At 45.8% G+C, this 27634-nt stretch overlaps 3 protein-coding genes across 6 annotated transcripts; all 3 read left to right on the forward strand.

Annotated features, from left to right (window-relative positions):
• The first annotated feature begins 33 nt into the window (after positions 1–33).
• Positions 34–2755, forward strand: rflnb (refilin B). Its single transcript, XM_076975905.1, has 3 exons — positions 34–591; positions 846–940; positions 1051–2755. Exons 1-3 carry the CDS (start codon positions 382–384, stop codon positions 1367–1369), a joined length of 624 nt encoding a protein of 207 aa, XP_076832020.1. The 5' UTR covers positions 34–381; the 3' UTR covers positions 1370–2755.
• Positions 2756–5683: 2928 nt separating this feature from the next.
• On the forward strand, positions 5684–10045 carry exo5 (exonuclease 5). 4 transcript variants are annotated; one of them, XM_076976881.1, is made up of 7 exons: positions 5684–5983; positions 6846–6974; positions 7221–7308; positions 7398–7648; positions 7778–7882; positions 7973–8145; positions 8236–10045. In XM_076976881.1, the coding sequence occupies exons 1-7, from the start codon at positions 5905–5907 to the stop codon at positions 8701–8703; spliced, it is 1293 nt and encodes a 430-aa protein (XP_076832996.1). In that variant the 5' UTR covers positions 5684–5904; the 3' UTR covers positions 8704–10045. The 4 variants fall into 4 exon arrangements, with proteins under 4 accessions (XP_076832996.1, XP_076832995.1, XP_076832998.1 ...); XM_076976880.1 differs by having other exon boundaries at positions 7218–7308; positions 8236–10044; XM_076976883.1 differs by lacking the exon at positions 6846–6974 and having other exon boundaries at positions 8236–10043.
• A 10477-nt stretch (positions 10046–20522) lies between these two features.
• abhd15a (abhydrolase domain containing 15a) lies at positions 20523–25581 on the forward strand. Its single transcript, XM_076977051.1, has 3 exons — positions 20523–21745; positions 23799–24151; positions 24380–25581. Exons 1-3 carry the CDS (start codon positions 21209–21211, stop codon positions 24927–24929), a joined length of 1440 nt encoding a protein of 479 aa, XP_076833166.1. The 5' UTR covers positions 20523–21208; the 3' UTR covers positions 24930–25581.
• The last annotated feature ends 2053 nt before the right edge of the window (positions 25582–27634 follow it).

The raw sequence follows: 27634 nt of genomic DNA on the forward strand, positions 1-27634 counted from the left end.
AACACTTTTAAAGGTCCACTCCAATGGGCAGTGGGGAGGCTGAGATGAAGGCGTTTCTCCTGCAGTGTCCTGTAAAACAATGAACGTCTTTGAGGGAGGACGATTTTAAATTCGGGCAAGCGGGCAATTTTGTAGCCTCATCCGACTCCTCCAACGTTTAACTGAGTCTGAACACCCCGCACTTTAAAGTCTGCGTGAAATGGACAACGACCGTGACCGACAGCAGTGATGCGGTACCGTCCGTCGGATTGGAGACGATCGTAAAACGTTGTGCTGGTGGGACCGTTAACGACTTGGGACGGACCGGGACACTTGTTGCATGAAGACGTTATAAGGTCCTGAAAGGCTCCGTGTTGTTTCGTGGAGCTACGTCGAGGGGCAATGGTGGGAAGACTGAATTTGCGCAATGTGTCTGACGACGATCTGCTGGATATGAATTTCACAGCTGAGCGAGCGCTTGATAGTCCAGACTCCGGTCTGCCGCCTAGTCCTAGTGCCAGTCCTAGTCCTAGTCCCTGGCTGCCCCCGGTCAACAGTGAGAGAGGCAGCGGGAACTCCGTCTCGGAGGACGAGGGGAGAAGTTCATCTTCTGTAAGTAGCACGTCTTCTCTAGCTGACAGTTACCCTGGTCGTAAAAGGCAGAATTTATTTGGACAGTGAGCGAATTTATATTTTAGGTTAAACTGAATTATTCCGCATTGATGCTAGTGGAACTTGAGTAAATTCCAAGAACGACATGTATTTTTTGGGTATTGTTTGTAAAAAAATGTATGGTCTGTTTATTTGGATCAGAAAATACTTTTACCTCTACCAACTGGCAAACGAATTCTAAACTTTCTCTCCAGGTTCCCTTGAAGCAGGTTAAAGGTGCCCCCCTGTTGCAACCCTTCTCCTACGGGGAGGGAATTGAACTTGACCCTCTACCCCCAAAGGAAATAAGGTCGTTTGTTGAAGCTCAATATTTATGTTTTCCACACATTTAGTTTTTTGCACACTGCGTTGCTGTTACCAGCCAAACTCACGTTGAGCTGTTACCTGTCATTGTTGCAGATACACTTCGTCTGTTCACTACGACTCAGACCGCCACTTCATCCAGGACGTGGACCTACAGCCAAAAGGTTTGGGTCTGGAGTTGTGCAGCCAGACCGTCCTGGCCCTGTCTCAGAGCACCTGGAGACGATATAAGACCCAGCTGGAGTTCCAGCCCAGACAGCGTGTGCAGCGATATCGGAGCACCACCATCGTGTACCCCAAACACGCCCGGACCCTCTACACCACCCAGCTCAGCTACGATGGACGGAAACTGGCCAAACGCTTCCTGTCCAGCGTGGAGCTGGAGGCGTCTGACTGTAGGGCCATTCAGTGTTGAAGGAGAGCTGACCTATCAGTGAATCCCCACAACAACATGTCCCCCCCACCGCCTTATCCATTATGGACCACTGCCCTGCCCACGGCGGGTGATCGGATCTGGTACAGTGCGAGTGGGTGGGATTCCTGAGACTTTTTTTTTTTTTTTAAGCATGCTTTTATGTTTTGTTTTAGCAGAGATGGAGTGTCTTTCTGCCCTGGTGCAGAGATTAATTTTAGCGTGTGTGTGTCTGGAGGTTTGGAGAGTTTGTAAAGTTGCTGCACCAATGTATCATGTTTTCTAAGTAACATCTGCAGCCTCCGCTGTGATTCAAAATCTGTGTGGGATTCTATTGCTGTGGCTCTTAAATGCTGTCACAGATGTTTGGTCGGTTTGGTTTTGACTTTGATTCTTCTCAGCGGTATTTGTGCTGACTGGAGACTGTATTGGTCGTGTCGTCTCTGTAAGCGCATATATGTTACACCATGCACAAGTCTCACAGGCCTCGGAAATCTGCATGCTCTCTTCTGAGGTGGAAACACCATTAAACACACACAGGGCAGCACTGGATACTTTGCTCAGTAACAACAAGAAAAGACCATTTGGATTCCTGAAACACAAGGCCAACTAGAATAGCAGAGACAGCTTTTCTTTGTGTGCTACAGTAAGACCACATGTGGGCATAAGCCACAACTTTTCCCCCTCACATTTTTCTTCCTTTTGTTCCTGTACCTAGAATATCAGACTGCTTGGTTTTAGAAAATAAAATGTATATCTAAAAAACAAAACTGCTGTAAATTTAATTAATAAGAAAGAAGCAATGTGTTTCTTAGAGGAGGAATTATGGACTGTGATGGATGTCTGCGTACTGGAGTCAACACATGTAGATAGTTCTATTGTTTTGGTGTAAAAACTTAATTTACCTTTTCAAAGATCATGTTCAGTGTTCTTCAGTCCGTAGTCAGCCTTCTTATGAAGATTACTGTTGCAGAATATTTATTTCGTGCCTTTTTTTCCAACCTGAAAAACAGTTGTGTTACATTTGTCAACTGCCTTTTATTTGCTGTTGGATAGCTACAGATTCAGATTGAAATAAACATGGACTGTCTTTTTAAACAAATGTTCATAGCTACATTTTTTTAAATGCATATATACCTGAAATTTTATTTTAAATACATGCAGAATCATACACATGTGCATCTGAATATAATTTAAGTGTAATAGCCTTATTTATAAATAAGTAATATATACATTTTGTCAAATTTAATTGCTGTGTCACTTGAAACCATGCCTCATTGGACAAAAAGGATTCTAATACAGTGTAAAAAAAGTACTAAAAGGCCCTTAAGTGAGACAAAAACAAGATTTTGTTGCCAAGTGTTATTAAAAGAGATCCAAAGATGTGAATTGCTACTTGAGTACTTGCGTCTTTTTGTTAGATATTTTCTTACATTTAAGTAATATAATGAATGACACGCTTTACAACTGTCAGATTAATCATTATCTTAAAGTAACAGTAATTTTACTTCAATAATTTTACTTCAAAAGTCTTTAGCTGCCGTATCCACTTCTGCGGAGATTTCTAAACAGCCAACTCAACAAAACGACTGTTAAAAAATCTCACATTACTCGTGTGTTTCAAGCGCCCCCTACAGGAGCAGAAACATCCGCAGTGCTGTAAAACCCTGCTAGATCTTCTAGATCGTCTACTGTATCAGGCCTAAAACACGTTCCAAGTGTACCTTTACAGAATTAACATTTCACACTTTTAGAACAGAACATAATTTTGATAAAAAATGCTGTCACATTGGTTTTTTTTAATACGGACGTTACAGAACGGAGCATTGTAACTATTATTTTTGCCTGTTTATTTATTTCTCCCTATCCGCTGCTGTTTTGGAGCGTATAAAGTATTGATATTAATGTCCTCGATTGTGCCCCAGAAATGACTCGAAGTCATGCTGCTTATAAGATCTGTTTGAACAGTCTGATAGCGCTTCCTCCTGTTCTCTTTATAAACCTCTATCCTCTCCGCCTCCGGGTCGGTCAGACCTCCTGCCCATCTCATTCTCCCCGGGGTACCGACGAAGACACCAGCTACGTTGGACTCGGGAGCCGTGGGTGTGTGTTTGGGTTGTCCTTATCCTCGGATGCTGTTCTGACCTTTGGGGTTTTTTATGCGTGAGGCGTTGGCGGAGAGTCCAGAATCTGAGGAACGGCTCTGTAGGGTCTGGACCTTCTGGAGTTGTTCTGATGAGCTGATTACACGAGATGTTGACACACCTGGGTGACAGTGTGACATTGGACATATTTACATTTGTGGTGAATTATGTTAACATGTTTGATTTGGACATGTGTCATGAAAATTCAGTAGTGTTGGAAAAGAAGTCAAACTACAATACTACACCACTGTGCTTCTGCTGTGTCTTCATGGCCGTTCCTCCTTATGAATATAACCTTAGAGAGGCCTACAAACCTCAATTTTTAGACTGCGAGTGTCTCATATGTGTTTCGGTCAGTAATCTTAAGCTACGTTTCTTTTTTCTTTTGTTTTTCTCGTGGTATTCGTTGTGTTGTTAGTTGCATCTTGTAATAGTTATTGATGGAGTTTACACTCTGAAAAGACAGATCTATGGTCATCTATGAGAGTATTCATAGTGGGGGTGGTTCTACTTCACCAACAAACTTCTCCTTTGATCATACAGGCAACGAGGTTACATTTCTCAGTTACAGGTAGTTTAGGTAGTTACATGTAGTTACAATTAGTTTAGGTAGTTACAGGTAGTTTAGGTAGTTACATGTAGTTTAGGTAGTTGCAGGTAGTTACAATTAGTTTAGGTAGTTACATGTAGTTACAGGTAGTTTAGGTAGTTATAGGTAGTTACAATTAGTTTAGGTAGTTACATGTAGTTTAGGTAGTTACAGGTAGTTACATGTAGTTTAGGTAGTTACAGGTAGTTACAATTAGTTTAGGTAGTTACAGGTAGTTTAGGCAGTTACATGTAGTTACAGGTAGTTTAGGTAGTTACAGGTAGTTACAATTAGTTTAGGTAGTTACATGTAGTTTAGGTAGTTACAGGTAGTTTAGGTAGTTACAGGTAGTTACAATTAGTTTAGGTGGTTACAGGTAGTTTAGGTAGTTACAATTAGTTTAGGTAGTTACATGTAGTTTAGGTAGTTACAGGTAGTTACAATTAGTTTAGGTAGTTACTGGTAGTTGAAGTACAAACAATATTTTTCTACTCTTGCAAGTTTCGAATACGCAACTGCTTTCCATGGAAACCGCACGAGACTATTTAACCTTTAACCTTCCTCAACTGTTGCTACTCTAAACCTGCAGATAATCTCGAGAAAATGAAAGTTGTTTGCTATTAAATGTAACGTGGTTGCTGTCAAACTGCCGTTAACGTTAAAGCTTTTATTGGTGCAGAGTAAATAGTTTGTTTTCATGTTCGTTTATGTTTTAAGAAGCATGACTTGGCATAAAACTGCTAGGTGGGAGGCCAGGCTTAAAAATGTACAGAAAGTTGTCATACTTTTACAATAAATACGTAAAAGATCAATCTTTTAAGAATGGATAAAAGAAAACATAAAAGCACCAATAAACTCTCATTTCATTATAACTGTTACCACATTTTAAAAACTCGTTCACTTATTTATAAATAACCACAGTAAAACCACAGTAAAACCACCATAAAAACCACATCTAATAGAAAACAGTCTTTTTGATTCAGTTTTGTGTAGCGTATTAGTGGCGTGACGAGATCACGTGACTCGTGACGATATTTCGCGTTTGAACCTGTCTCGCGGGAAAAAACATCCGGTGGGCAGGGGTGGACTTTGCATTACTTGCATTTCGTAGGACATTTCTAGATAAAAAAACATATTCTTTAGACATGGTAAAAACTAGGTATTCTTAAATCAAGTGTTTTTAAGTCTTCTCTAAGACATTTTAAGTCGTCTTAAGTACCCCCCCCATCCAAAACGTGCCAGTGCCGCTGTTTTGTGGTTACTGGATGGGGTCGTTGCGTATCTAACGTGCAGTGCTACGAATTTACTGGCTAAAAAAGCTAAGGGTGTGGAAGCCCATTTCGACCCATTTGTTGTGTTTATGACAGGCCACCATATGACCTGTTACAGTTTCAACTCATATTCATCTCGAAATCGACCGAGCTCGTGACCAGCAACAGTTCCCGCGTGCCTGTTTTGCTCAATCACGCAAGCTTCGCGTGTAAAAACCTTTATTCGGTTTACGCGTCACTGGTGTTAACAGCAGTATGGTTATCTCGAGTCCCTCTGACGACACACCCATGACGTGTTGTGGGCGTGTCCTAAATATGGGCACGTCCGGGCAAGATCAGCTGAAGAAGGAAAACATTGTGGAAATGTGAGATGTAAATGACGAACGCACCAATGCTTCCTTAATACAGTTCAACATTTGATCGCATTTTACACATAACCATAACAACAGGTTGAAATTGGAGGATTTTCCACGTCATGCGATACATTTGCATGTGATACATGTCGGTTTAATATACTACGTCTCCTCTTGGACCATGGAGAAGGTGTGTGAAGACTGGGACGGCATAAGCGACTCAGAGTTCCTCGATATCCCGTTGGATCACTTCTACTTGGGTATACAAATCCAAATTACGCGCTGTATAGGGACGTAATATGATTCGTACGGAACATTTAGAGTCAGTGTTAGTTTAGTATAAAAGTTTTTTGTAGCAATTGTGCGGTCACAAGTTTTATCTTTCATTTAGCTATTTTACAGGATAGACAGCTCTAATCTAACAGTCAGTTGATATATAGATGTTGTGTATTGTTTCTTGAACTGAGTGACGAACAGGTGTTGCACCAGAATCTGTGACCACAGACGACCGTTGCACGTTCCCTGCCTGTGTGTTGTTGAGAAAGAGTTTACACAAACAACTCAAATATTGGAGTTCAGATGACTCCACGTCCAAGCTTGTAATTGCTGGATATCAGTGCTTCATATGGGAAAAGAGACAACGTTGGTCTGACGTACTAATCGTTTTATCAAAAAACGTTTAAGAAACAGTTTTATTTTTATTCTAACTACGTTACGTGAAATTCAGATCTTTTAAAATGTTTATTTGTGTCTGTATGCATGATGGACATGTGATTTAGGCATATATTATTTTTTAGAATAGGCTTACATTAACTTGCTCCTAAATGACAATACATGTTTGAATCCCTATGTGCAGTTATCAGAGTGTGGCACTACTGTACTGTAACTGCACGTTTCTTTCTCAACAACACGCATGCAGATGTGTAAACAACGATCTCTGCGGTCACATATTTCGGACATCCCTCTAGGTGGCACTGTTGCACAGTTTTGTGAAACTAATTACCTGATCGTAGCAATGTAAGACCCAGATACAGGCCAGACTTAGACGGCAGGATTTTATTCCGTATTAAAAGAGTAAAGTACTTTTTAACCACCATAATGCAACAAGGTTTTATGAAACAGATGAAAACGAAAAAAACCATGTAAAGTGCAGCTCACATGAGATGAAGAATCAGATTTGTAGTCCTCAAATGAACCTGTTCATGTTCCTCCACACGGAGACCAAATCTAAAGTAGATTCAGTACATCACGGTGAGTAGGTGTTGTATAACGTGAAGAAGATTCATTGGAATAAGTGGAATAACTCATTAATCATTTAATTGTGTTGGGATATTATTATTTAATTGCATTAAAATATTCCAGCTATGACAGCTCTGAATTGAATAAAAAAGAAATAATATTGTACATAGTAATTTACAGAAAATCATATAGGTTTATTTGTTTGTCATTACAACATTAATACACCTTTCACGTATGATTGTGACATTTTTTCAGAAGAACCCCATCAGTCAGTCAGAAGTCAAAAAGACGTAAGAGGTGATGCCAGCAATAACAATCAAGTTACTCTCCAAGAGTCTTTTCACAGGCAAGTCGTTTAAAAAATACAGATCAAAGTTTTATAGTTTGACCTACTGGCTGGTCTGGGATTTGATGGGTCTCTATTGTGCCTTGCAGGACGGGGGAAAGGTCAGAGCCGAGCACCGTTCAGATGGATGAGGAGAGGGGCTTGAAGAGGAAGAGCGACCCTGAAGGTGGTTGTGGACACCAGCTGCGCTTCCGGAAGAATCACCTGAGTGTGACCATGCTGTGTGAGCAGGCGTGGTGTGAGATGAAGCTCCAGTATGACTTGGAGAAGCCTCACGTCAGGAGAAGAGAAAAGAAGCGTCCTGAAGTGCAGACGGGAGCAGACATTCACCTGGCAAGAGGTGAAGAATTTAGTGTCTTAGTTTTTCATTTTTCTCTTTCTTCTCTGTCCATTCTGGTATAATGAAATTCATTGCCACGGACTTTTATTTGTACAACTGTATCATGTATTTTTATGTCTCTCTCCACAGAGTTGGAAATCCAAGAAGTCGTTCGTGTTGATATCCGTAGCAAGGAGGATGTTATGGCAGTTACTCTTCTCAAAATGTTGTGCTTGATTCCACTGCTGGAGACGGGTGAGTTGATACAGAACAAGTGCTCACACTTACCGGATTTCTCACATGCAACTTTATCTGAAGGTTAATCTGAACTTATCTTAATCCCAGGTGTGTGTGTGCGTGAGTTCCCTGTGTTTGGTGTCCTGGAGGGTGTGCATCTAAAGGGTGTCATCGATGAGCTGAGTTATAACCAGAAGGGGGCGCTGGTGTTGAAGGAGCTGAAGACTCGTAGAGACGACTGTCTGCCCGGCGATGCCCAGACCGCGTGCCACAACCTTCAGGTACGTAACGCACACCTGGCGTCGCTCACGTCACGGAGCTTTGTGCCCTGTTTCACGCCCCCCCCCCCCCCCCCCGACCCTGTCCGCCAGGTGGGCTTGTACAAGGTTCTGTTCGACGCCATGGTGCGAGGGGAGGTGAAGAGGGAGCACATCGTGGACCACCTCCACCTGCGAGACTCTCGGAGACTTGGAGACGGAGTCCTCGCTCACGCCGCCAGCGCCGGGCTGTGCGTGGCGACCTTTGGCGAACTGGCGGACGCTTTCCTGCAGACCCTGTCCAGCTCGGTCCTCCCGTGCATCGACCTTCTCCAGGTGGAGTACCAGCACCAGGGGTCCGCGGGCCTCATCGGGACCAGGGAGGCCTCCTTTGACCATGAGAAGCTGCGGGCGGAGCTCCGGCACTACCTGGCCTACTGGAGCGGCCGGAGGGAGTCCCGGGGGGTGGAGATAGAGGAGGCCTGGAAATGCAACTTCTGTCCTCACAGGGAGGTTTGTGTCTGGAGGAGTAGTGGATACCAACCTCCCGACACGCCTCACATCAGTAAGAGAGTCAAGTGAACGAACACGTCGTGATTTAATGTTCTGAGCAGCTGTGCTCATATACTATGCACAGCATTTTTTAATCAAGGGTTCCAATAATAGTTTCTCTTACTAAGCATAATCTGTTATGCCTGAATAAGTTTAATAACCCTGGACTGATAAATGTTTGTAAATGCACCATAATGTCATAATATCTGCATTTGTCTCATCTAATAATTGAAAAGGCAAAGGTTGGAAATAAATTATGTACAATTAAGCAAAAAACAATAATGAATGAAAACAGAGACAGAGCTGAGCTGTAAAATAAACATTATTTATTATATTCATCATGTTCTTGCATGACAATATCAAAAGCTTCTTTAAAATTTCTAACTTGAATTCTAGAAAATGTATTTTTATATAAAAAAAATCATAATGTTTTTAATTATGCTACATTATTATTTGTATTTAATAATGATTTGTATGATGGTACTTTTATTATGGTTATTTATAAAAAAAAATACAATGAACAGCATTCCAGAAAAGAATTTCAACTTGAAATAGTTTCCATAAGAATATGAAATAACATACATCAGTAAGATCCGAATGCTATGGATGATACATTCTTTAGAAAAAAATAAAAATCAATATGCTTTTGTGCCATTTTGGTGTATGAATCCAGTATTTAAGTCTCAATACTGGGACGATGATATCCATTGTCTCGGCTTTTTCCATAAATATACCTGTCTGGAAAGGAAATGGACTAACAATATGCATTACAAGCCCGTACCTGCCTTCTGAAATGACCAGATATGGCCACAGCATTGCATCTGTCCCTGTGGAATTATGTGCAATTGCAAATGTTCGTTAGATTGAGTTTGTGTGATATTTATTGCGAACATTAAATTAAACTTAAACAATAAGTCTTCTGTGATGGATCACTTTAAGGGCCAAAGTGTCATCGTGTGTTTGCTATGGAGAGACGCAGGCGGTGTTTATTTGGGCTGGTGGCCAGAGTTGTAGTGCTGGATGGAGGGTGAGTGTTGTGTCAAGTTGCGGTGTGTTACAGTGTTGTGTCAGAGGGCGTTGTGTAACGTGATGAAGCGTTGTGTCTCAGTGCAGCTTTGTGCAGTATGTTCTCATAACCGGTGGGACACAGAGGGCTGAACACATAACACGCCCGGCAATTAAAACACTCCTCACATATCCCCTCTGGACACTGGTCATCTCCAATCCACTCACACAGACATGAATGTTGCAAAAACATTGCGTTCTTTTGCTGGTCTGGGAGAAGGATTGGGTGATTTGGGCTGAGGTGATGAAGACCAGAATATAAGTCAGGATTCATGTGTTTGAACTGGTGTGATCTACTGTGATGGCAACCAGGTGTTTCATTAAGTATTGTTTTATTATTCTCTGGGACAGGAAGGCGACACTCCTCTCCTAAGTGTGGCGTCTAACCTATGCAAGGCCAAACCAAAACCATAAAGACAGTGGTGTACTGAGAAACAACAAAGCATAAATATTGTTACTTCACTCTCTTGTTTGTAGACTGCTTATGGAGAAGTGCTCAAGAAATGAATGTTATTAAAAATACTGAGTTTAACATACTTCTTTGTAATAATCTATGTCAGGACATGACCCTACATGGAGACATCGGTCTGGCGAACAGAGTTATGATTATGATGTAAGCGTAATAATTTAATTTAGCACATACCAAAGTAAAAGTCTCCCACATAATGAAAATAATATAAAATAACACAATAGTTGACACAGGAAAGAAGGCTTTCATACATTAGCCGATTTCATGTTGTAAATTGGCCTATACTGCACGTTAGTGCACCGACGCGTGAAGGAAGCAGCTCGTCGCTTTTGTGCTCCCGCCCGCGGTGTCTGATGTGATCCGCTCCAACCTCTGCTCGGTGCAGCGGGGGAGGAGGTGAAGGCGTCAGACCGCTGGGGTGCAACACTGCAATCTACGGCTCGATAAGTCAGGAACGGCCGACGCTCTGTTTGCACTCTCAATGTTAGTGAAGAAAAAACAAATTCTCCCCGTCGTTGCCTCCTGAACTCGGGAGGCATCGCCGCACTAATGACGGCACTCGGGCGCTAATGACCTCCTCCTCCTGCTCCTGAAGGGTCGCGTGCTCACGCGGCTGGCGCTACACGGCCCCGTCACCTGGCCTCGACCCTCGCTCACCCGTCACGTTGGGCGGTAATGGCCGCAGCTCCCTCACACACTGTTTGTCCTGCTCGCTGATGGACTGAAAGCTCACTTCCTTGCCGGCTGCCATCGTCATGGAAACACGCACTTTACAAAACCCACCAGCCTTCAACCACGTTTCTACGTGGGGAGAAAGAATGTGGCGTGAAGATAAGGCCTTGGTCTAGGGGACAGATTGACCGACTGCTTAAAGTGATCTGCATATATAAAGTGGGACGGGTGCTAAACTGAAGTGTGCAGATTTTTAAAAGTTGCCATCGTGTACGCTGATGTCCTTATGGACGAGTTGGTGGTTGAATGCATTTAGTTTTTGCTCAATAAATCCAAGTTGGTCAATTATCCTAGATGGTCAAGTATTCATCTGGGGATACTTACTGCACATGAGAGCATGAACTGCCCTCAAGGTTAAGAAGCATGTGATCCAAGTCTCTGGAAGTGGACTAAATAAAAAAGCTACTCTGAATCAAACAAATGGAGGCAGAGTGGTTGTGGGCAGGTCCGTAAGACTGAGAAGACGATCCCCACACTGTCCCATTGTTCAGGCCCATGGGGAAGGGGTAACCGTGAGCTACCAGGTCTACACAAGACCCTGGATACACACACATGGCCACCTGCCAGCCAGCTGAGTGCTGGGATCAGTTGTACAAAACACACACACACACACATACGCACACAGACACGCACACATGTACACATGCACACATGTACACATGCACACATGCATGAAACCCCAGCATGAAACCTGTGCTTAGCTGTGCTGGCTGCTGCTTTGCACTTTGACCGGGTTGGAAATCACCTCACATAACGGTATCTGTCAGGAGTAACTGGAAACGTACACGTTAATATCTACAACTGGAATGGAAGGAGACCTTCTGCAATCACAATGATGCAAATATCCTCAATTTTATCACACCAGCGTCCGACACAATAATCTATTCACTCACGAATTCATTTCCTAAAATACTTTGGGAGTTTTTAGTAACTGTGATTGGTGATTAGTAACTGTTGTCATATCTCACAAGACTTGACAAAACACACTGTCCTTTGTGAGGGACTATGTTGCAGTGCATTATCATATTTAATCTAAATATATGGTCACGGCTGTTATAAAATAACTCTAAGAGCATGGACATTTGTATTCATGCAAATCTGCACACACGAGTGGCTTGAAAATACAATTACTGACTTTATGTTTAAGGTCAAAGATACATATCTGCGAATACAAAAGAGCTACAAAGAACAAACCTCACCTCTAAGCTTCACCACTAACCGCTACGCTTGAATGGGGGGGGGAGGTCTTTCTTCAGTTTCAAGGTTCTAGTCCGCCAACAAAGTCCACCAACAGTCTGACTGTGGTGGACTGCAACAGAGCCAAGAACCATGCAGGAGTTTAGATCACCTCCACGGCCATTTAAGGAAAATAAAGGCCGTCGGGATATCTCTGCAGGCTTTCTTTGAGGCGCGCCAAAGGGTGGCGATTCCCGCTTTGTTTTTCATCTCTGTGAAAAGCGAGGGATGGCACTGGAAGTGTGGAGAGCGCCTCCTGCTGGAGGCAGTGAGATTGGCGCCTGTGGCCTTCACTGGGGGGCGCTGGCCTCACACAGAGAGCCCATTAGTGAGGGCAGAAATAGCCCTGATTGACGTGGAGGAGGGGTGGCCGGGCCTCCGTCTGCTGGAGAGCGATCAATGAAGAAATCTCATTAATGGATCTGCTGATACGTGGAGCGGGTAAGAGACGTGGCATTCCGTAGTGAACGCATGTGGCAGGACCGGGCGAATATTGTATTGGTGTCCCACTGCGCACACGGACGCCATGCTCAATAAGGAGGTCACCACTCTGTGGGATCGGGCCTGCTCGGTTTCAGAACGACGAGCCGCGCCGTACCGGTGAAGGAGCAGTGCAGAAACAGTGGGGGGGGAGTTAATGACTGCAGTAGAAGAGAGGACTGAGCACCTAACTGGCGTCCGGCGAGGATCCGTCTCCCTCCAGATCAATAGGGGCTTTGTGCTCCCCGTCACTTGGAGTTGTGGATTTAGCAGACAGCTGCACCGACCGCCGTCTTGTTTTCAGCTAAGCGAAAAAGGGGAAACGTCCCTTTGGGTCTCTGTGTGTGTCTCTTTCTGTCTGTCTTCTCTCTTCCTGCGTGTGACTCTGTTTCTCTGTTGCTTCGTCTTTGACCCTCTTCTGATCTCAACTACTGCCACCTGTAACACAGAAAGATGTGCAGTCACGGCCTATTTTTAGCATAATGTAAGCCTGTTCGCTCGGTGGTGAATCAGGGAGCATCTGGCCATTGCAATGCTAAGGAAATGTAATTTGTGAATGAATAAAAGCAGATGGAACACTACATCACGGCGTCTCGACTTTGAAAGCTTTTTAATGTAATCATTACTTGGTCAAAGCATCTCCTGGCTAACAAACATCTTCTTTTCAGGCTCACGATGGCGGAGATGCATTGTGAGGAGATCGGTTTGTGAAGTTATCATGGGAACATGATCTACCCAGGTGATATGCATCTTTTTAACAGGTATAAGCTTTTGTACTGTTTAATACTCACACGTTCTTTTTAAGCAGGTCGTATCAGTGAGTTCATTTGCATGCTGTAATTATTCAACGTGGTCCACAGGTGTAGCTGGCAGACAAGCCCTCTGCATGTAAACATGACCGATTCTGCAGAGGACGAGTTATTTGCGGAAGCCGTACAGAGGGGCTCGACCGAGCTTTATGGACGTCCAAAAGCTGTTCGGAGCATTTTCTCGTAATGACAGCATGAAGCCACGTCCGCTTCGCTTCGCACAATTACTCTCGTGATCGAACGTACTGTCCCTTACTCAGAAAACAGCTGCGAACAGAACAAAACAAGCTGGGAGTGGCTTCATCACCTGGCTGACGTGACCGGAAGGGCCTCGTGTGCCTGAACGAACCCAATGTTCTTTCCCCCCCCCTGTTGTAATTAAGACCCAGATGAGCATGGGGATGTTTTTTCTGCTCTGTCCCCTACGTCTGGGAGGGGGGGGGGGTGTGTGCAGGGGTGCTGTGGCAGCTTTGGGAGGGGGGGCGCAATCTGGGTAATAAGGTGAGATGAGTAGAGTGCATTTAGCTGCCTGAATCACAAATGCTTCACACTGTAATGGATGGTCTCAGTGCGGTCCAATCTGTGGAGTCTCTGCAGGTTGCCCTAAGGAGCTTAATGTCCCTCATGACTGCAAGCAGGAGGTTAGAGGGGAGGTGCATGAGACATGGCTGAGACATGGCTGAGATCATGACCCGTGCACGAGGCTGCAAGCTGTAGCCCCCATCAGTACGCAGCCCTGCTGGACACACTTAAAGAGTGGTGTAAGTCCGCGGTGCTCCGCAGGGCAGGGCTATTCTTAGATCCTCGCCTGACCGTCAGCAGGGCGGGGAGTGCACCTCGGCTGTGACGTCAGTCCGAGCCAGGGAGATGGACGGAGAGATAGAGTGTGCAGCTGAACGCACTGCGACCTTTAGCTGAAGTTCACCAACTTCCTTCCAACAGCACAGAGGTTCCCAGGGGCTCCAGTACAGAGTGCGGCACAAAGTGCGGCCTGCTGATTTGATGATGTAAAAGATACGGATACTGTGTTCATTAACAACAAACTGCGAATAATTCCCCAGTGAGAGTGCGCTCTGGTATGCGAGTGAAGATCATTCCTGCTGCTCTCATTTCATGATGTTCCGCTGGGCTGGTTCTTGTGGTGGTTGCGGGTGGGTTTTCTGGGGCAGAGTGGACGCCTGTCAGCAGAGGCCCAGCTACATGGGTGCACCAAGCGATGTCTCAGCCCGGGCCATGGGCCAGCCAGGCCGGGCTACGTCTCTAAGGACCCAGGGCTGCCTCCAGCTCTCGGGGACAGTGACACACGTTCTAAATGATATACGGCATACGCTGCAATCCCACAGACTGTGTTCAAGATAGCTGAAATGTCAGAAACGTAGCACATGCTAGTAATCAAAATGTTTGTGCTGCAAGAAAACAGTTTTAATTCTCAATCGTGACAGTTTTAATGCTTCACGTTAGCATAAATCGAACGCTGATGCTTTACTTTCATCGCTCATGAGAGCATGCAGCTCTGAAGCCAACAAACCCCAAATGTAAACATTATGAAGCTGGTTTGACTGGGTCAAACCAAAACAAAATGTAAATGTTTTTTTTTCTTGGCTACTGTGTAGACATGCAAGGTTTTTCTGTGTATCCTGAAAAAAGATAGAGAGAAGGAAAGAGTTCTTTCTGAATCAGCAGATAAGACGGATGATCGTTCAACAGGCCCCAGACCAGTGGGTTCCTCCGTGAGCCACTCCCCTATGCCGTTGCCTGACGGCTTTCAGGGGTTCGTCCAGGACGGGTTTAGACATACAGAGAGCCTGAGCTGGGCGTCTGACTTTGAATCCTGATGATATCATGGCAGGGAAGGGGAGTGTGTCTTTAAAAGCTTCACAATAAATGTAAATAAAAGGAGGGAGCGTGATGGTGAGATGTCAGAATGTTTTTGGGGAAATGTTTTTGAAGTCGACTGCTTCTCCCATTTTTGGGCCTGTTAACAGTGTCCTTCACACAGCTGGTTCAAGCTACACGTACCGCAGCCATCAGATGGCCAGCGAGGAACTCCCGCACGGCTGCGACGGATAGCTTCATTTGTTCAGGTCTCTTTGCGTGAGTCTCATTTTCCTCGTGTTAGCAGAGCAGCTCATCTTCCTTCTGCTCTGGGGAGGAAGCATCTGGCGTGCGGGCTGGTGCGGGTGCTGGTGCTGGGGTTTGGCAGGGGTCTGCAGCCACTGCGAATCACGGTTGGCGTTAAATAAACGCGCCATAGCTCACTTGGTCAGACGCTGGCCAGACATTTACGGCGTCCTGCGTCCAGTGTTGCAGTTCAAACGCACGTTTGCTTGTGCGCTAATCGAGGCCTTCTGCGGCCGCAGTGAATCAGTTCTACCGTGAAGATTTTCCACTTCCATCCTCAGTTTCTGAGCGCACAGGTTCATCGTCTTCCTGCTAGCTTAAACACTTTTAACCCAAGGAGCTCAGAGAGGTCCCAGGATGAATGGAGAAGCTTTGTGGGAATCTGAGTCGAGAGGAACCAGGTCAGCAGCAGCTGGGTTATTTCAACATCTCTTTCCCTGAGCTTTGAGCATGTCTCTGTTTTGGTGTGACCTCACCTGCGCTGACGGTGCACCCCCCCCCCCCCCCCCTCCCAAAGTCACACCACTGGACCCACCCACTCTACAGACGCCTACACATCCCAGACCAACATGCAGGCCCATTTTAAACTAACACGAAGAAACAACAGATGCTAAATCGGTCACTTTGTGCTGCAGCTGCCCAGTGTATTGGGCCCACGCTGCATCGCTAGAGCTACGAGAGATTTAGGATCCAAACGGAGCAGCATCCCCCCCCCCCCCCCCCCCCCCCCCACGTTCACGGAGGAGACCTCATACTGCGGACCTCATGCTGCTTACATGGCGAAGATCCCTTAATCCCCATTTAATCTGCTGCAGCAACTCGTCATGGCAACACTTTGTGTTTCATTAAGAGAAGCAGAAGGTGGGATAAAGACTCAGAAGCAGCATCATCAATCTCCGCCCGCGTGCCGGCGCTGAAGGCCAGGCCAGAGCGCGCGTTGCTCGGGGAGGGATGGCCACGCAGGTGGGGTGATCCATCACGCCACTTAGAGCACCTACAGCAGAAGAACTCGGACAGATTTATTGAGCGTGGCAGCTGGTAGGAGACTTTAACTATGAATTCCCATAGTCACTGCCATCCTGGTTGATTTTATGAAGCTAATATCTGAGAATGATGGTGGTAACCGTGACCTGTAAAATACAACAGCTTATTTGAGGACTTCTTCTTCTTCAGACCTACACATTGTACTGGCCAACTATGATTTGGCTTCAAAAAGAAAAAAAACTGTCCTTATTTTTTGTTGACTAGTATGTCATGAGGTTGAAGGTATACCAAGGAAAGTGAATCCTCTACGTGGGCTGAACACTGAAGAGTGATGATCTGTAAAACTTTTATATTGTACATTTTAGAAGTGAGTCTGTACATATTTGTACATTGCCTTGTCACTTATAATTCACGATAATAAAAATGATCATATTTAAATGCATCATAAAAAGTCCTATAAAGTCTGTTTGATCTATTTCAGTTCCCCATTTCTTACCCAGTATTAAACAGTATTTAGCTACACTGGCTATTTCTGTATTTAATACCAGAGGTTTTGAGTACAGTACCGAGGTCCTATAGACAGGAAAATGGCTTGTGGAGGAGTTCAAAGGTCACGCATCACCCTGCGATACTGGACATGTTCACAGGCCTCGTATGAGTTATAGACTTGTGAAACTTTAGTAATGATTAACATGGCCGTGTAAAAGCGTAAGGCTAAACCTCATCGTGCCACTCCAGGAAAATGAGGGAGGAACTTGAGGAGTCGTAATGGCAGCAGTTAAAACTAAAAAAAAATAAAAAAACAACTTCAGCAGGCGACAGCTTTCGGTTGCATGTTTAGCTCCTGGTCCACCGTTTGTAGTGCACAGCCTGTAAGACAGGAAGTTGAAGGGGGTCAGGAAGAGGTGCCACAGAGGATGCGGTCGGCTGTGTTAAAGTCACACTTCGTGCGTCATGGCGTCTCTTTCGTGCTCGGAGCCGGTCTGGCCAGTGGCATCCCGTGTTCTAGCCGCGCGAGCTCTCTTGGTGCACGCGGCCATGGGGACATGCGGTCCCGTCTTTGAGCTGGGGGGGGGGGGGGGGGGCGAACGTGGCACTGCTCCTCGGGGCCACACCCGTTTCCACGTCATTCTCTCTCTCTGAGGGGTCGACGCATTTCTGACATCTGGCTTCACTTTTGTGCACAGTGTAGAAGTCTGTCGGGTACAGCAAAGGGTTTGAATGCTTACTTAGTGTTGTCATAGCGGCCGGGTGGGGGTGGGGGGGCACTGTCCTCTCTCCATCTGCACAATCTATTGATATTCTCAGTTGCAGCATTCGGTGAAGGGTAGAGAGGGAGCCACTGCGTAATGGAGGGTGAGCAGCAATGAGAGTGAGAGGTCTTGGTGTGTTACTGTGAACCCAGATGCAGGAGAGCCCCTCCATGGACTCACGGCTCCTGACTAATCCCGATAGCAACAGCTGGTTTCCATCTGGACTCGGGAGGCAGCGAGACCCATCAGAAGCCTCTTAGCACGCCAAAAGGGCCAGGCTTAATAGCCGAAAACCGAAAGCCCTGCGTGTGTTACGATCTTTAATCTGTGTTCTCCAGGCGGTCTGCGCTAAGCCCCCACAGAAGGCTGAAAGCAGACTCTCGCTGCCTGGCGGTCGCCAGTAGGCACACGTTCAGTCTTGTTTAAGTTCGAAGACGGAGAACTGAAGGAGTGTGGCTCCGCTCTGGAGCGGTGCCGGTTAAAGCCGGTTGACCATCTGGAAGGACAATCCTTCATTTATAGTGCATGTGCCAGTACTTACACTCCACCATTCAAACAATTATGGAGGCTTAGTGTAATTTCTGCAGGAGTTTCCTTGGAGTCAGCATGCAAACCAAGGGGCCGAGCGTAGACCACACTGCGTATTCCAGCGGGGTCATGGGTGTGCTGAAGGCCCTCAACGTGGAGGAAAATGGCACTGAATTCCCAATCAATGTGAAGGTCAGGGCATCTTGTCTTTTTATACCTTTGTTTACCCTGTCCTCCCAAGGTCAGCAGAGGCCCACCCTAAATCGCAGACGATTCCTAAGCCTTTCCTGTGCCGTCCCACAGTGAAAAATACCACATTTGTCACTGAATCACCCCGAAATACAACAATGACTCGTTTGATTTTAGATTTCCTGCGCTGGTCCCTTGAGGGCAGTCTGGTGAAGGGAGAATGATGACAGTGGTAAGTCAAAGACTCCCTCCCTGACCTCACGAAGAGGCTTCGCCAAATACACGTTCCCCTCGCACACTCAAACGAGCACTCCCCTCTGCATTATCCCCAATTCACAAATACGCAGTTCCTGCACAAACGCGACAGAAGCAAGCTATGCTGAGTCCATTAGAGTTGACAGAACACTCGCCAGCAGGTTCTGACACTAAATTCTTATTTTAAGCAGACAATGTCCAATGTCACGTGCCCAGCGATCCCACCGCATGACTAGTACAGAGTGAATGGGAGTGAGTAGGTATTTTTGTATCTATTCACCATTTGTTTATAATACAATCGCGAGAACAATAGTGACGAGGCTGCCAAACACCTCGGACTGCACAACACAGCCGGCCGACCCAGCTCCACCCATGGGCAACTTTTTATTACATTACACAAAAAAAAATAGAAGACAAAACCAGAAACACTTATTTAAGGCTACAGCCGGGTGGAGGCCAGGTGGAAGTAGGGTGGAGGGATGTAAGTGTTTCTAAACGTAATTGTGACCTTACAGACTCGGATGCACTGTGTTTGTTCAACATTAGCGTGGAACTCCCAGAATTAATGCAATTTTAAAAATTACCCTTTGTCATTCACGCTTTGACCTGCTTCAGTGGTAATAAACACTGCCGTTCTCACATTTCCAGGACTCCCTCCATGTTCACGGTGCTCTGAAGCAGAACTCTTTTACGCTAAATCCAGTGGCTGCAAATGTAGCTTCAAGGGTCAGATAATCAAGTGAACCAGCAAGATGTCACACATCTCTGGCCGAAAACAAAGACCGATGATGTAAGACGGAGTTCTGCAATAGCGCTGATGCATTCATTACTCTCAAGAGGATGTTTGTGAAAAGTAATTAGACTACAGGCCCCACTGACACTGTATCCACGCCGTGTTTTGCACAGGTGCTTATTCGGGTCATTTTGAGTAAGCTCTGGAAAGCAGTCCGGTTTGCTTAGATTAAGCATCACTTTCTGTAACTAAACAGTTGGTAGTGTTGCATTCTGTACAAGTGCACACGCACGCACGCACTCACGCAGAACTCTCTCTTCACAAAATAAAGCATACGCTCATAAAGGCAGTCCAAAGATTTTACCTTCCAGTAAATACTGTTTTCATATAAATACACATACATTTATATCAATTCTGTCATACTCCAGTACAGAAGTGTTAAATAAATAAATTTCTTGCATATTCTACTAATAATTGACTTATCTGCCTATTACCATAGATTAAAAAGCTTTTCAATTGATTTAATGTGGTGTTCAAACTTAGAACTAATATGACTGTCCAATAATGTAACACCGTGTCCTAAATTATGAGATTCATACATGCAACAAGACCTGCGAGTGTCAGTTATAAAATCTTTGGAAATAGCTCGCTGCAGGATAAGACGCCTGGGGTTGAGCTTCCGTTCCTCCATCAGGGCCGACTAAAAGCCCTGTTTACAGTTCAGTGTCAGTTTACCGTTTATGAGTAAAATATCTTTTTGTGGTATACGACTAAAGGAGAACAAATAGGTTCTGGCGTTAACTGCATCGTGACATGTTCGCGAGCTTTCAGAAAATGAATGAAATGTGTGGTTGTACTTTAGTGCACATATTGCACCAAATCGTTATAGACATTTAAATATTAAATTCATATATGAAAACACATGATGTAGTGCACAAACGTATCACGAGGGGAAGACTTTGAAGTAATATCTATGAGATGACTAGCCCACAGTCATACGAGAGGTGTTACACTCACTAACACCATTTTGCGCGGAAGAGTAACAGTCCGTTGAGGTGGGCGTGATGATTCGGTTTGGTTGTACGCCTGAGCTTGGATGTTATTCAACGACACGACCTGACACTTGGGGAGACATCATCATTTGCATGTAACGGGAGTATGAAATTCTAACGCTCCGTACACGGTGTGTGCTGGAGGAAGTACCGGTGGGGTGGTGATGGCGTTTTAAAGGTGCACGCGAGAGCGGAGATATTGCATAACCGACAGCGCGCGGCTCACAAAGGGGCAGCACGAGCGCTTTATTTTAAAAACTAATGGCGCCACCACAGGATATTGTCTCGTTTTAAACCGATTCTGCCCACATTTGGATGCAGCTGCCTAAATAGTTTTCTCCAGGAAAGAACTTACGCGATTTTTACGATTTCGGATATCAGATGGACCAGAGCAAAAGGCATCCGTCTTTGAAACTACTTTGAACTTTGAATGGCCGGTGTTGGAGTGCGTGCACGTCTCTCCCCGTCAACGTGTGCGCGGTTTGCGCGCGAGGCGTGCGTTTGGAAGAGAATGTCTCCGGTGCATTTAATCTTATTTCTTTCGAATTGATCTGTTTTTTTTTAACCTACTGCTAAAAAGGTCCACGTTCACCACAACTGGTCGTCTTTCCGTCTGAAAAGCCTTTCAAATGCTGGAATGGATCGGCGTTGTTTGCGTCCTCGTCCTGATGGCCACGGTCTGGCCGGTTGTCAAATATTTCGGAACGGAGAACCAGTCGCGTTCGCTGGTGCGCGAGCTCGGAGTTCCACGGCGCGAGAGCAAGAAGTGCGGCGCGAGATGCACGTCAGACCGGGGCAGCGGGGATGGGGAGCTGGACGGGCCAGGTGAATCACCCGCGGTGGCGATGATCTGCAAACCCTCTGCACTAGCCAACTATCTTCTCAAGCACTGCCGGAGTTTCTGCAAAAACGCGTCAGCCTCGGCGTGGGACTGGCGCGCGAGCCCGTATTTGCAGACCGTGTTCGGTGTTTTCTGGCCACATGATTCTGCTGTTCATTTCATGCGGGATTATTTACAGCTAAGTGACGACGGACTGGTCGCTTTAGACTGGGCTGCTGTTGGCGCGCCGCATCACAAGAGGAGAAGAACTTCCAGTAGTTCCACCAACCCCGTTCTTTTGATAATCCCAAACTCTTTTGGAAAAATCACCTGGAACGTACGAAAGGTAATGACAGGACAATGTTAAAATTACGTTGCGTTACTAACTCGAAAGTCTAGTTTTGTTCCGTGACACAATATGGGTTTAAGTAATATCCGGTGCAAGTAATCCCAAATCCATCAAAGGGAGTTCGCTCTGTGGCCTGTTGCATGAATGGTGCCTCTGTTAACCCCTGACATGGACGAATGGGTCTTTTTATTTGCAGTCATTTGCTAATAAATGGCACTACGCTTCAGTATGATACGTAGTCAGTCGTCACGTGAGTAATTGCATTGTACTATAATACCAATGTATAATTAAATTTAGTCCATGCATACAAGACTGAAAACAGAAGCTTAAAAGCTTCTTAAAGCTCTGGTCTATGAAAAGTGAACTCTCTGCCCCGTGGTCTCCCTCTGCAGATACAGGATTAAGATGCAGAGATTAGCTGTGGTTTCTCTCATGTGGGCCCTTTTGATTCTTGGAGCGGCAGGCATGATGCATGAGGAGGAGGAGGAGGAGGAGGAGGAAGATGGTGTGTGTGTGTGTGTGTGTGTGTGTGTGTGTGTGTGTGTGTGGACACGTTGCACTGTGTGTGGACACTGCACTGTTGCACAAAGGTGTCTGGCCAATCAGGCTTCTGCTGTCAGAACAGGGTTTTCCTGCACAGTCCCGCTGGTCCACGGGCTCTTGTCCACTCACACTTATGGCTCATGGATCATTTCACTTCTAATGAAAGGGCTGCATGATTTCGTGGTAAATGGCGTATTACACAGGGCTGAGTCTTTTGCTTAAGCTGTAATTCAGTCACATTTCAACTTCAATAGAAGTGTTCCAGAAGAACCTTTATAGTATATGGAATCCAAGAGAAATCTAAAGATATTAATATTTTTACCACCATATGTTTGCATTTGGTCCAAATATCTTTACATTTGATTTGACACAGTTGCTCAGCAGATCGGTTACGCTGTTTTGAAAGTTACAAAAACCCCCACACAATTTATGACATTAGAAGCATTCTTGTAGCTCATTTTGACACAGATTTGATGTTGTATGCATAAATTCCAGCCATCATGAATTGAACTGTGGTGTCTGAAAGCAGCTTGGCCTTCCTGGTGAAGGAGTGTTCACACCGCAGGCGAAGGAATGATATTACGCTTATTTGGCAAAACAAGACGTGAATGTCTTTATAATTCTGATAAATGTGTTGGTAAGTGCTGGTGCATTCACAAGTCATTTTAAGAGCTTAAGAATTCTAATGCAGTATATCCTATTGAGCATAACCCAGAATGCTTTACTGTTTTGATTCTGATGTCCAGGAGGGAGTTTTGCAGATGTAACCCACCCCAGGGGTGCAGGGTTCGTAATGACTTTGTTCATCTCTCTTGTTGATTTGCACATTTGCATCAGTGCTGGCCGCTTGTGCAGGAACACTCCAGCGCTCACGTTATTTCCCAGTTGTCTCAGACGGCTGTGCTCTCCGACCCGGGCCAGAGGTCCGCGTGACACACACGAGGGTAATGATGCATGTCAGAATGAGATTGGGTAAAGCGGTACCGTGTGCTGCTGACGTACACAGCCCAGCCATACGATGCATGACCTCATGGAAGCTGAGACCTTAGATTGGTTTTATCCGACTGTGATGCTTAAAGCACCATGTAATTATTTAGTCTCAGGCCAGCGGAGCTGCCTCTTATCCTGTAATGAGGTAAGATGGTAATGGTGTACAGGGCTGTCCTGCTGTGCCCTTGTTCTAACCCCCCCCAGACTGAGTTCGTGTTCATGAAGGCTCCTCTAACTCCTCAAACAAGTGAGGAATGTGGAGGAAAGCAGCCTGGTTTTCTCCTGGTGTCTCCAGACCTTGTGAAGGAATTCCACACGTCTCCGTCGTTTGAAAGGGAGGAAAAAACACAGCTAGCTTGGGCTACAATTACATGGCTGCTGGTTGACTTGTTTGAAAAAGATCCGGGCCACTGACATTCTTCAGGATGAAATGGTGTTGTGTAAGTTGATGTGTAATGGTGTGTGTGTGTGTGTGTGTGTGTGTGTGTGTGTGTGTTCTCTCTTTCTCCCCCCGCAGCTCTGCGAGACGGCTCTGGGACACGGCTACCTCCCCGTGGTGTTCAACCGCCGCTGTCAGAACGGCACGCCCCTCTGCACGCTGAAGCTGCAGGAGTTCGGCGACCCCACGGACCTGCGCGAGGCCGTGCGCTACATCCGCTACCGCCGGCCGGCCGGCCGCCTCTACGCCGTGGGCGAGAGCACCGGCTCAGGCCTGTTGCTGGCTTACCTGGGCGAGTGTGGTTCCTCCAGCTACATCACGGCCGCCGCCTGCCTGTCGCCCGTGTTCCGGTGCCAGAGCTGGTTCGAGAGCGGCCCCGCCGGGCTCCTCCACCGGGCCCTGCTGCTCTACCAGAAGTTCTGCCTCAGCAGGTACCGGTGCATCCGAAATAAAATCTTCGACTAAAGCATTTTTCAAACGCATTGACCTAAAGCCCTCCGAATTGAAATACAATACTCGACTGGCTGTGTTTGTCAAAGGACTATCGGATTTCTGTGATTGGTTTTGGGTGGTTTTGCGAGTCCGATATCTTGTATGGGAGTGAAGCTGCATCTCTTCAGGAAAAGATCACTGCTAATTGTGTTGGCCTCTTCCTGCAGGTACAGGACCGTGCTGAGAGAGGTGGTCCACGCAGACAGCCTGTTCTCCTGCTCCTCGCTCAGAGCTATGGAGGAGACGCTCTTCTGTCAGTCTGGCCCAAAGGGCCTGCCAGCAGAGGGCGCCTGGGAGTCCTACTGGGAGCGCAACGACCCGCTGAGGGACGTGGACGAGGTGGCCATCCCCGTGCTGTGCGTTTGCAGCCGGGACGACCCGGTGCGCGGCGATCCCCGGACCACGTTGCCCCTGGAGCTCTTCGAGGACAACCCCCACTTCTTCCTGCTCCTCAGTAGCCGTGGGGGTCACTGTGGCTTCGCCGCCCTTGAAGAGGGGCCCGTGGTCTGGAGCCACCGGGCCCTGCTGGAGTTCTTCAGGGCCACCAGCGACTTCTTCGCCGCCGAGGAGCGGTCCAAGCAGACGGCCCGGCGCCGGGGTCTTGGTGGGGCGGGCAGAGCGTTCCGGCACCGCAGCGTGAGCACCTGCAAGAAGATCCCTGTCTGCTCACACAACATCCACGACATCTACAACTGGCAGCGGTCCTACACCAGATGATGACGTGGCCTCTAGCGGACGTAGGAGAGAAGCCGGGACCACCAGGACATATGAAGTAGCCAAGTACGCAATCTTTTCTGATTTGGTTCAGCGATGGATAATCTGAGTGCTTAATCCCGGGATTTAGAAGGTCATTGTGGGAAAAGCCCTAATTTCCAGGTTTCTTATGTGGTATTTCCAGCACCTTGTTCCATTAGTCCTTATTTTCTTCTGCAAAGCTCCTGTAGTAACTAAAAATGTCCTGTACTCAACGATGAACGAAAAAAGTCCAATGAAACGCAGACATGAAGTTTCCATGAGGTAATCGTCCTTCGTGTCTGAGGAACATCTGGGAGGCGGAGCCAGGCCGGACGTGAGCTGTGACATCACAGCTGTGACGTCACGGCTCATTCACTGTGTTCAAGAATTCTGCCTCCTTGTTGTCTGAGGAAGTATGTTGTGTGTACGTTGTCTGAACTGCTGGGAGGTTTTTTGTGTCACACATAGGGTGCAGGGAAATTGCATTGTCGTGGGTGGAAGCTCATGGCTTTTGACGAAAAGCACAGGCTAGATGTTATACTCGCCACCTTTTGAATTTTCAGTTTGTAATGATTGATTGTCAAATCTGTGTTTATTTGTTAAATTATCTACTTGAAGGAATTAAAAGAATTTATTTGAAGTTTGAGTTTTTACATTTATTTGCAAACATCATTTATTTAGTAAAAGAAAAACAGAGCACATTCTGGTATTACATAACAGGTGCACTGCATCCATTTTTTTTCTTTAGTCTCAGTATTCATTACAGGTATAAAACATTTTTTTTAATTGGACATTCCCCAATATAGCTGTCACCTGCAGCCAGAGCCTGGAGAGTGTGTGGGCTTCTGATTAGATACAACACACAAGTTTCTGCACACACACACACCCTCCGATGCTTACCCAGAGAGACAGGTGGAGGTGGTGGGGGTGGTGGAGGTGTGCTTCTCCACACTCCTCTGCTTTCTAAGCCTATGATGTCTAAGTAAACTCTCATAGCTCACCTGGTAGAGCACCTAGAGCCAGTGTTGGCAATGTGAAGGTCGTAGGTTTGATACTCACCCAGGGCCTGCACACATGCACCTTCATATTGATAAATATGTAGGTTGCTCTGTCTTGTAAGCGTGTGTTCTGGCAAGACGTATATTTTGAGTTTTGTTTGGTATGCTAATTATATGATAATGATGAATGCCTCAATTATGTGTCGTGTTTGTCTAAATCCTAAATCTGCTTTACTGGCCATGGCCAGGAGTAAAAAAACAGGTCTCTGAAATCAGCACTAATTTAATTGGTGTAATCGAATTGCCCTTTAAAGTAAACACTGTGTTCTTTTTTTCTGAAGATAATTGTTAAGCCTCCATTGATTTGAGGCAACGTTCGTTTAATTCCCAACAGGATGTGACTGCTTGCTTTCATATTGCAGTGCTGGTTTCATTGAGGGATAATTAAACCATGAATGTTATCTCCCATTGTGCCATAGGTTTGCTAATTTGCAGTCTCCATCCAGAATGCAATTTGGGCAATTTTGAAGTAAACAGACTCAGGCTGGATGAATCACACCGTTAAGAAGCTTTATAAAGAACGTATGAATAGCACTTAAACGCTTTTGCATAATTTGACGAACTCCCACAGTGCCATCTAGTGGAAAACCAGGGTGGACTAATAAACGCAGACAAAAGGGGCGCTAAATGTACTTTGAAGAGGGCCTAATCCCCGCGCGATAACTCCATGTGTGTAGCGAGACGTTTACTAACCGCTGATGCTCACCACATTTATTTAAGAAGATGGAGAATGTACTGGAGACTGTAATATACACTATCGTGCTATTACCCATGACCTCAGAGAATGTGATGTAGGCCTACAATATAAACAATCACAATTTATTTTAATGTTTTAATATATATTCTCTAGGAATAACTGACTGCACTAATGCTGGTAGTTCTCTGTTTAGCAGACAGGGTTTTTTGGTGGGTGGCAAACATTCGTGCCCGTCCTTGAAGACCTTACTGGAGGATCTGAGTGACCTTTTTTTTTAATGGTGGCATATGGCAAATCTGGCCTCATATGCTAAATTGACCTAAATTTAAAATGTTGGACAAAATACACCAATCCAATATGCGAGTTCAAGTAAATGAATTGCTGTGAATTATTCCGATCAACTTGGTCAGAAGCACTTTTTATGGGCTTTAAGGTTTTAGCAAATTACCATGTATTGAGTACGGCTCTCGATACTGCATGTTTCAGCAGTCCTGTCCAGATGATGTGCGGTGTACGGCCGGCCGGTGTATGACTGAGGGAAACCGACCAACACGAGACGGGCGCAGTGACGCAGTCGTTTCTCCCTTTGGCTTGGAAACTAAGATTATATTTAGCGCCCGTTTTGAGTGGAAACCCAACACGAGCTCTAAACGCGTGTGTCGAATGTCAGGACATGCCTGAAACACTCTGCCATTTCGCACAGCTGCAGAGTTTCCGAGATCGTTGGGACGACTATGCACATGCCTCCGTTATCATGGTATCGCGAGCTCGGTAGCTGCTAACGACACCCCAGCTCGGGGATCTGGCGAACAGTCACCCCAGTTTGGTGAGGTGTAGTCCTGGTCCCAGGCTGCTGTGCTAGACGCTGTGTGGTAGATCTAGTCTGCACGTGTGACCATTTGAATGTTTGTCTTTGCCTTTGGCAACTTCTC

Source organism: Brachyhypopomus gauderio, chromosome 16 (assembly GCF_052324685.1).
Source record: "Brachyhypopomus gauderio isolate BG-103 chromosome 16, BGAUD_0.2, whole genome shotgun sequence".
Classification (NCBI taxonomy): Eukaryota; Metazoa; Chordata; class Actinopteri; order Gymnotiformes; family Hypopomidae; genus Brachyhypopomus; species Brachyhypopomus gauderio.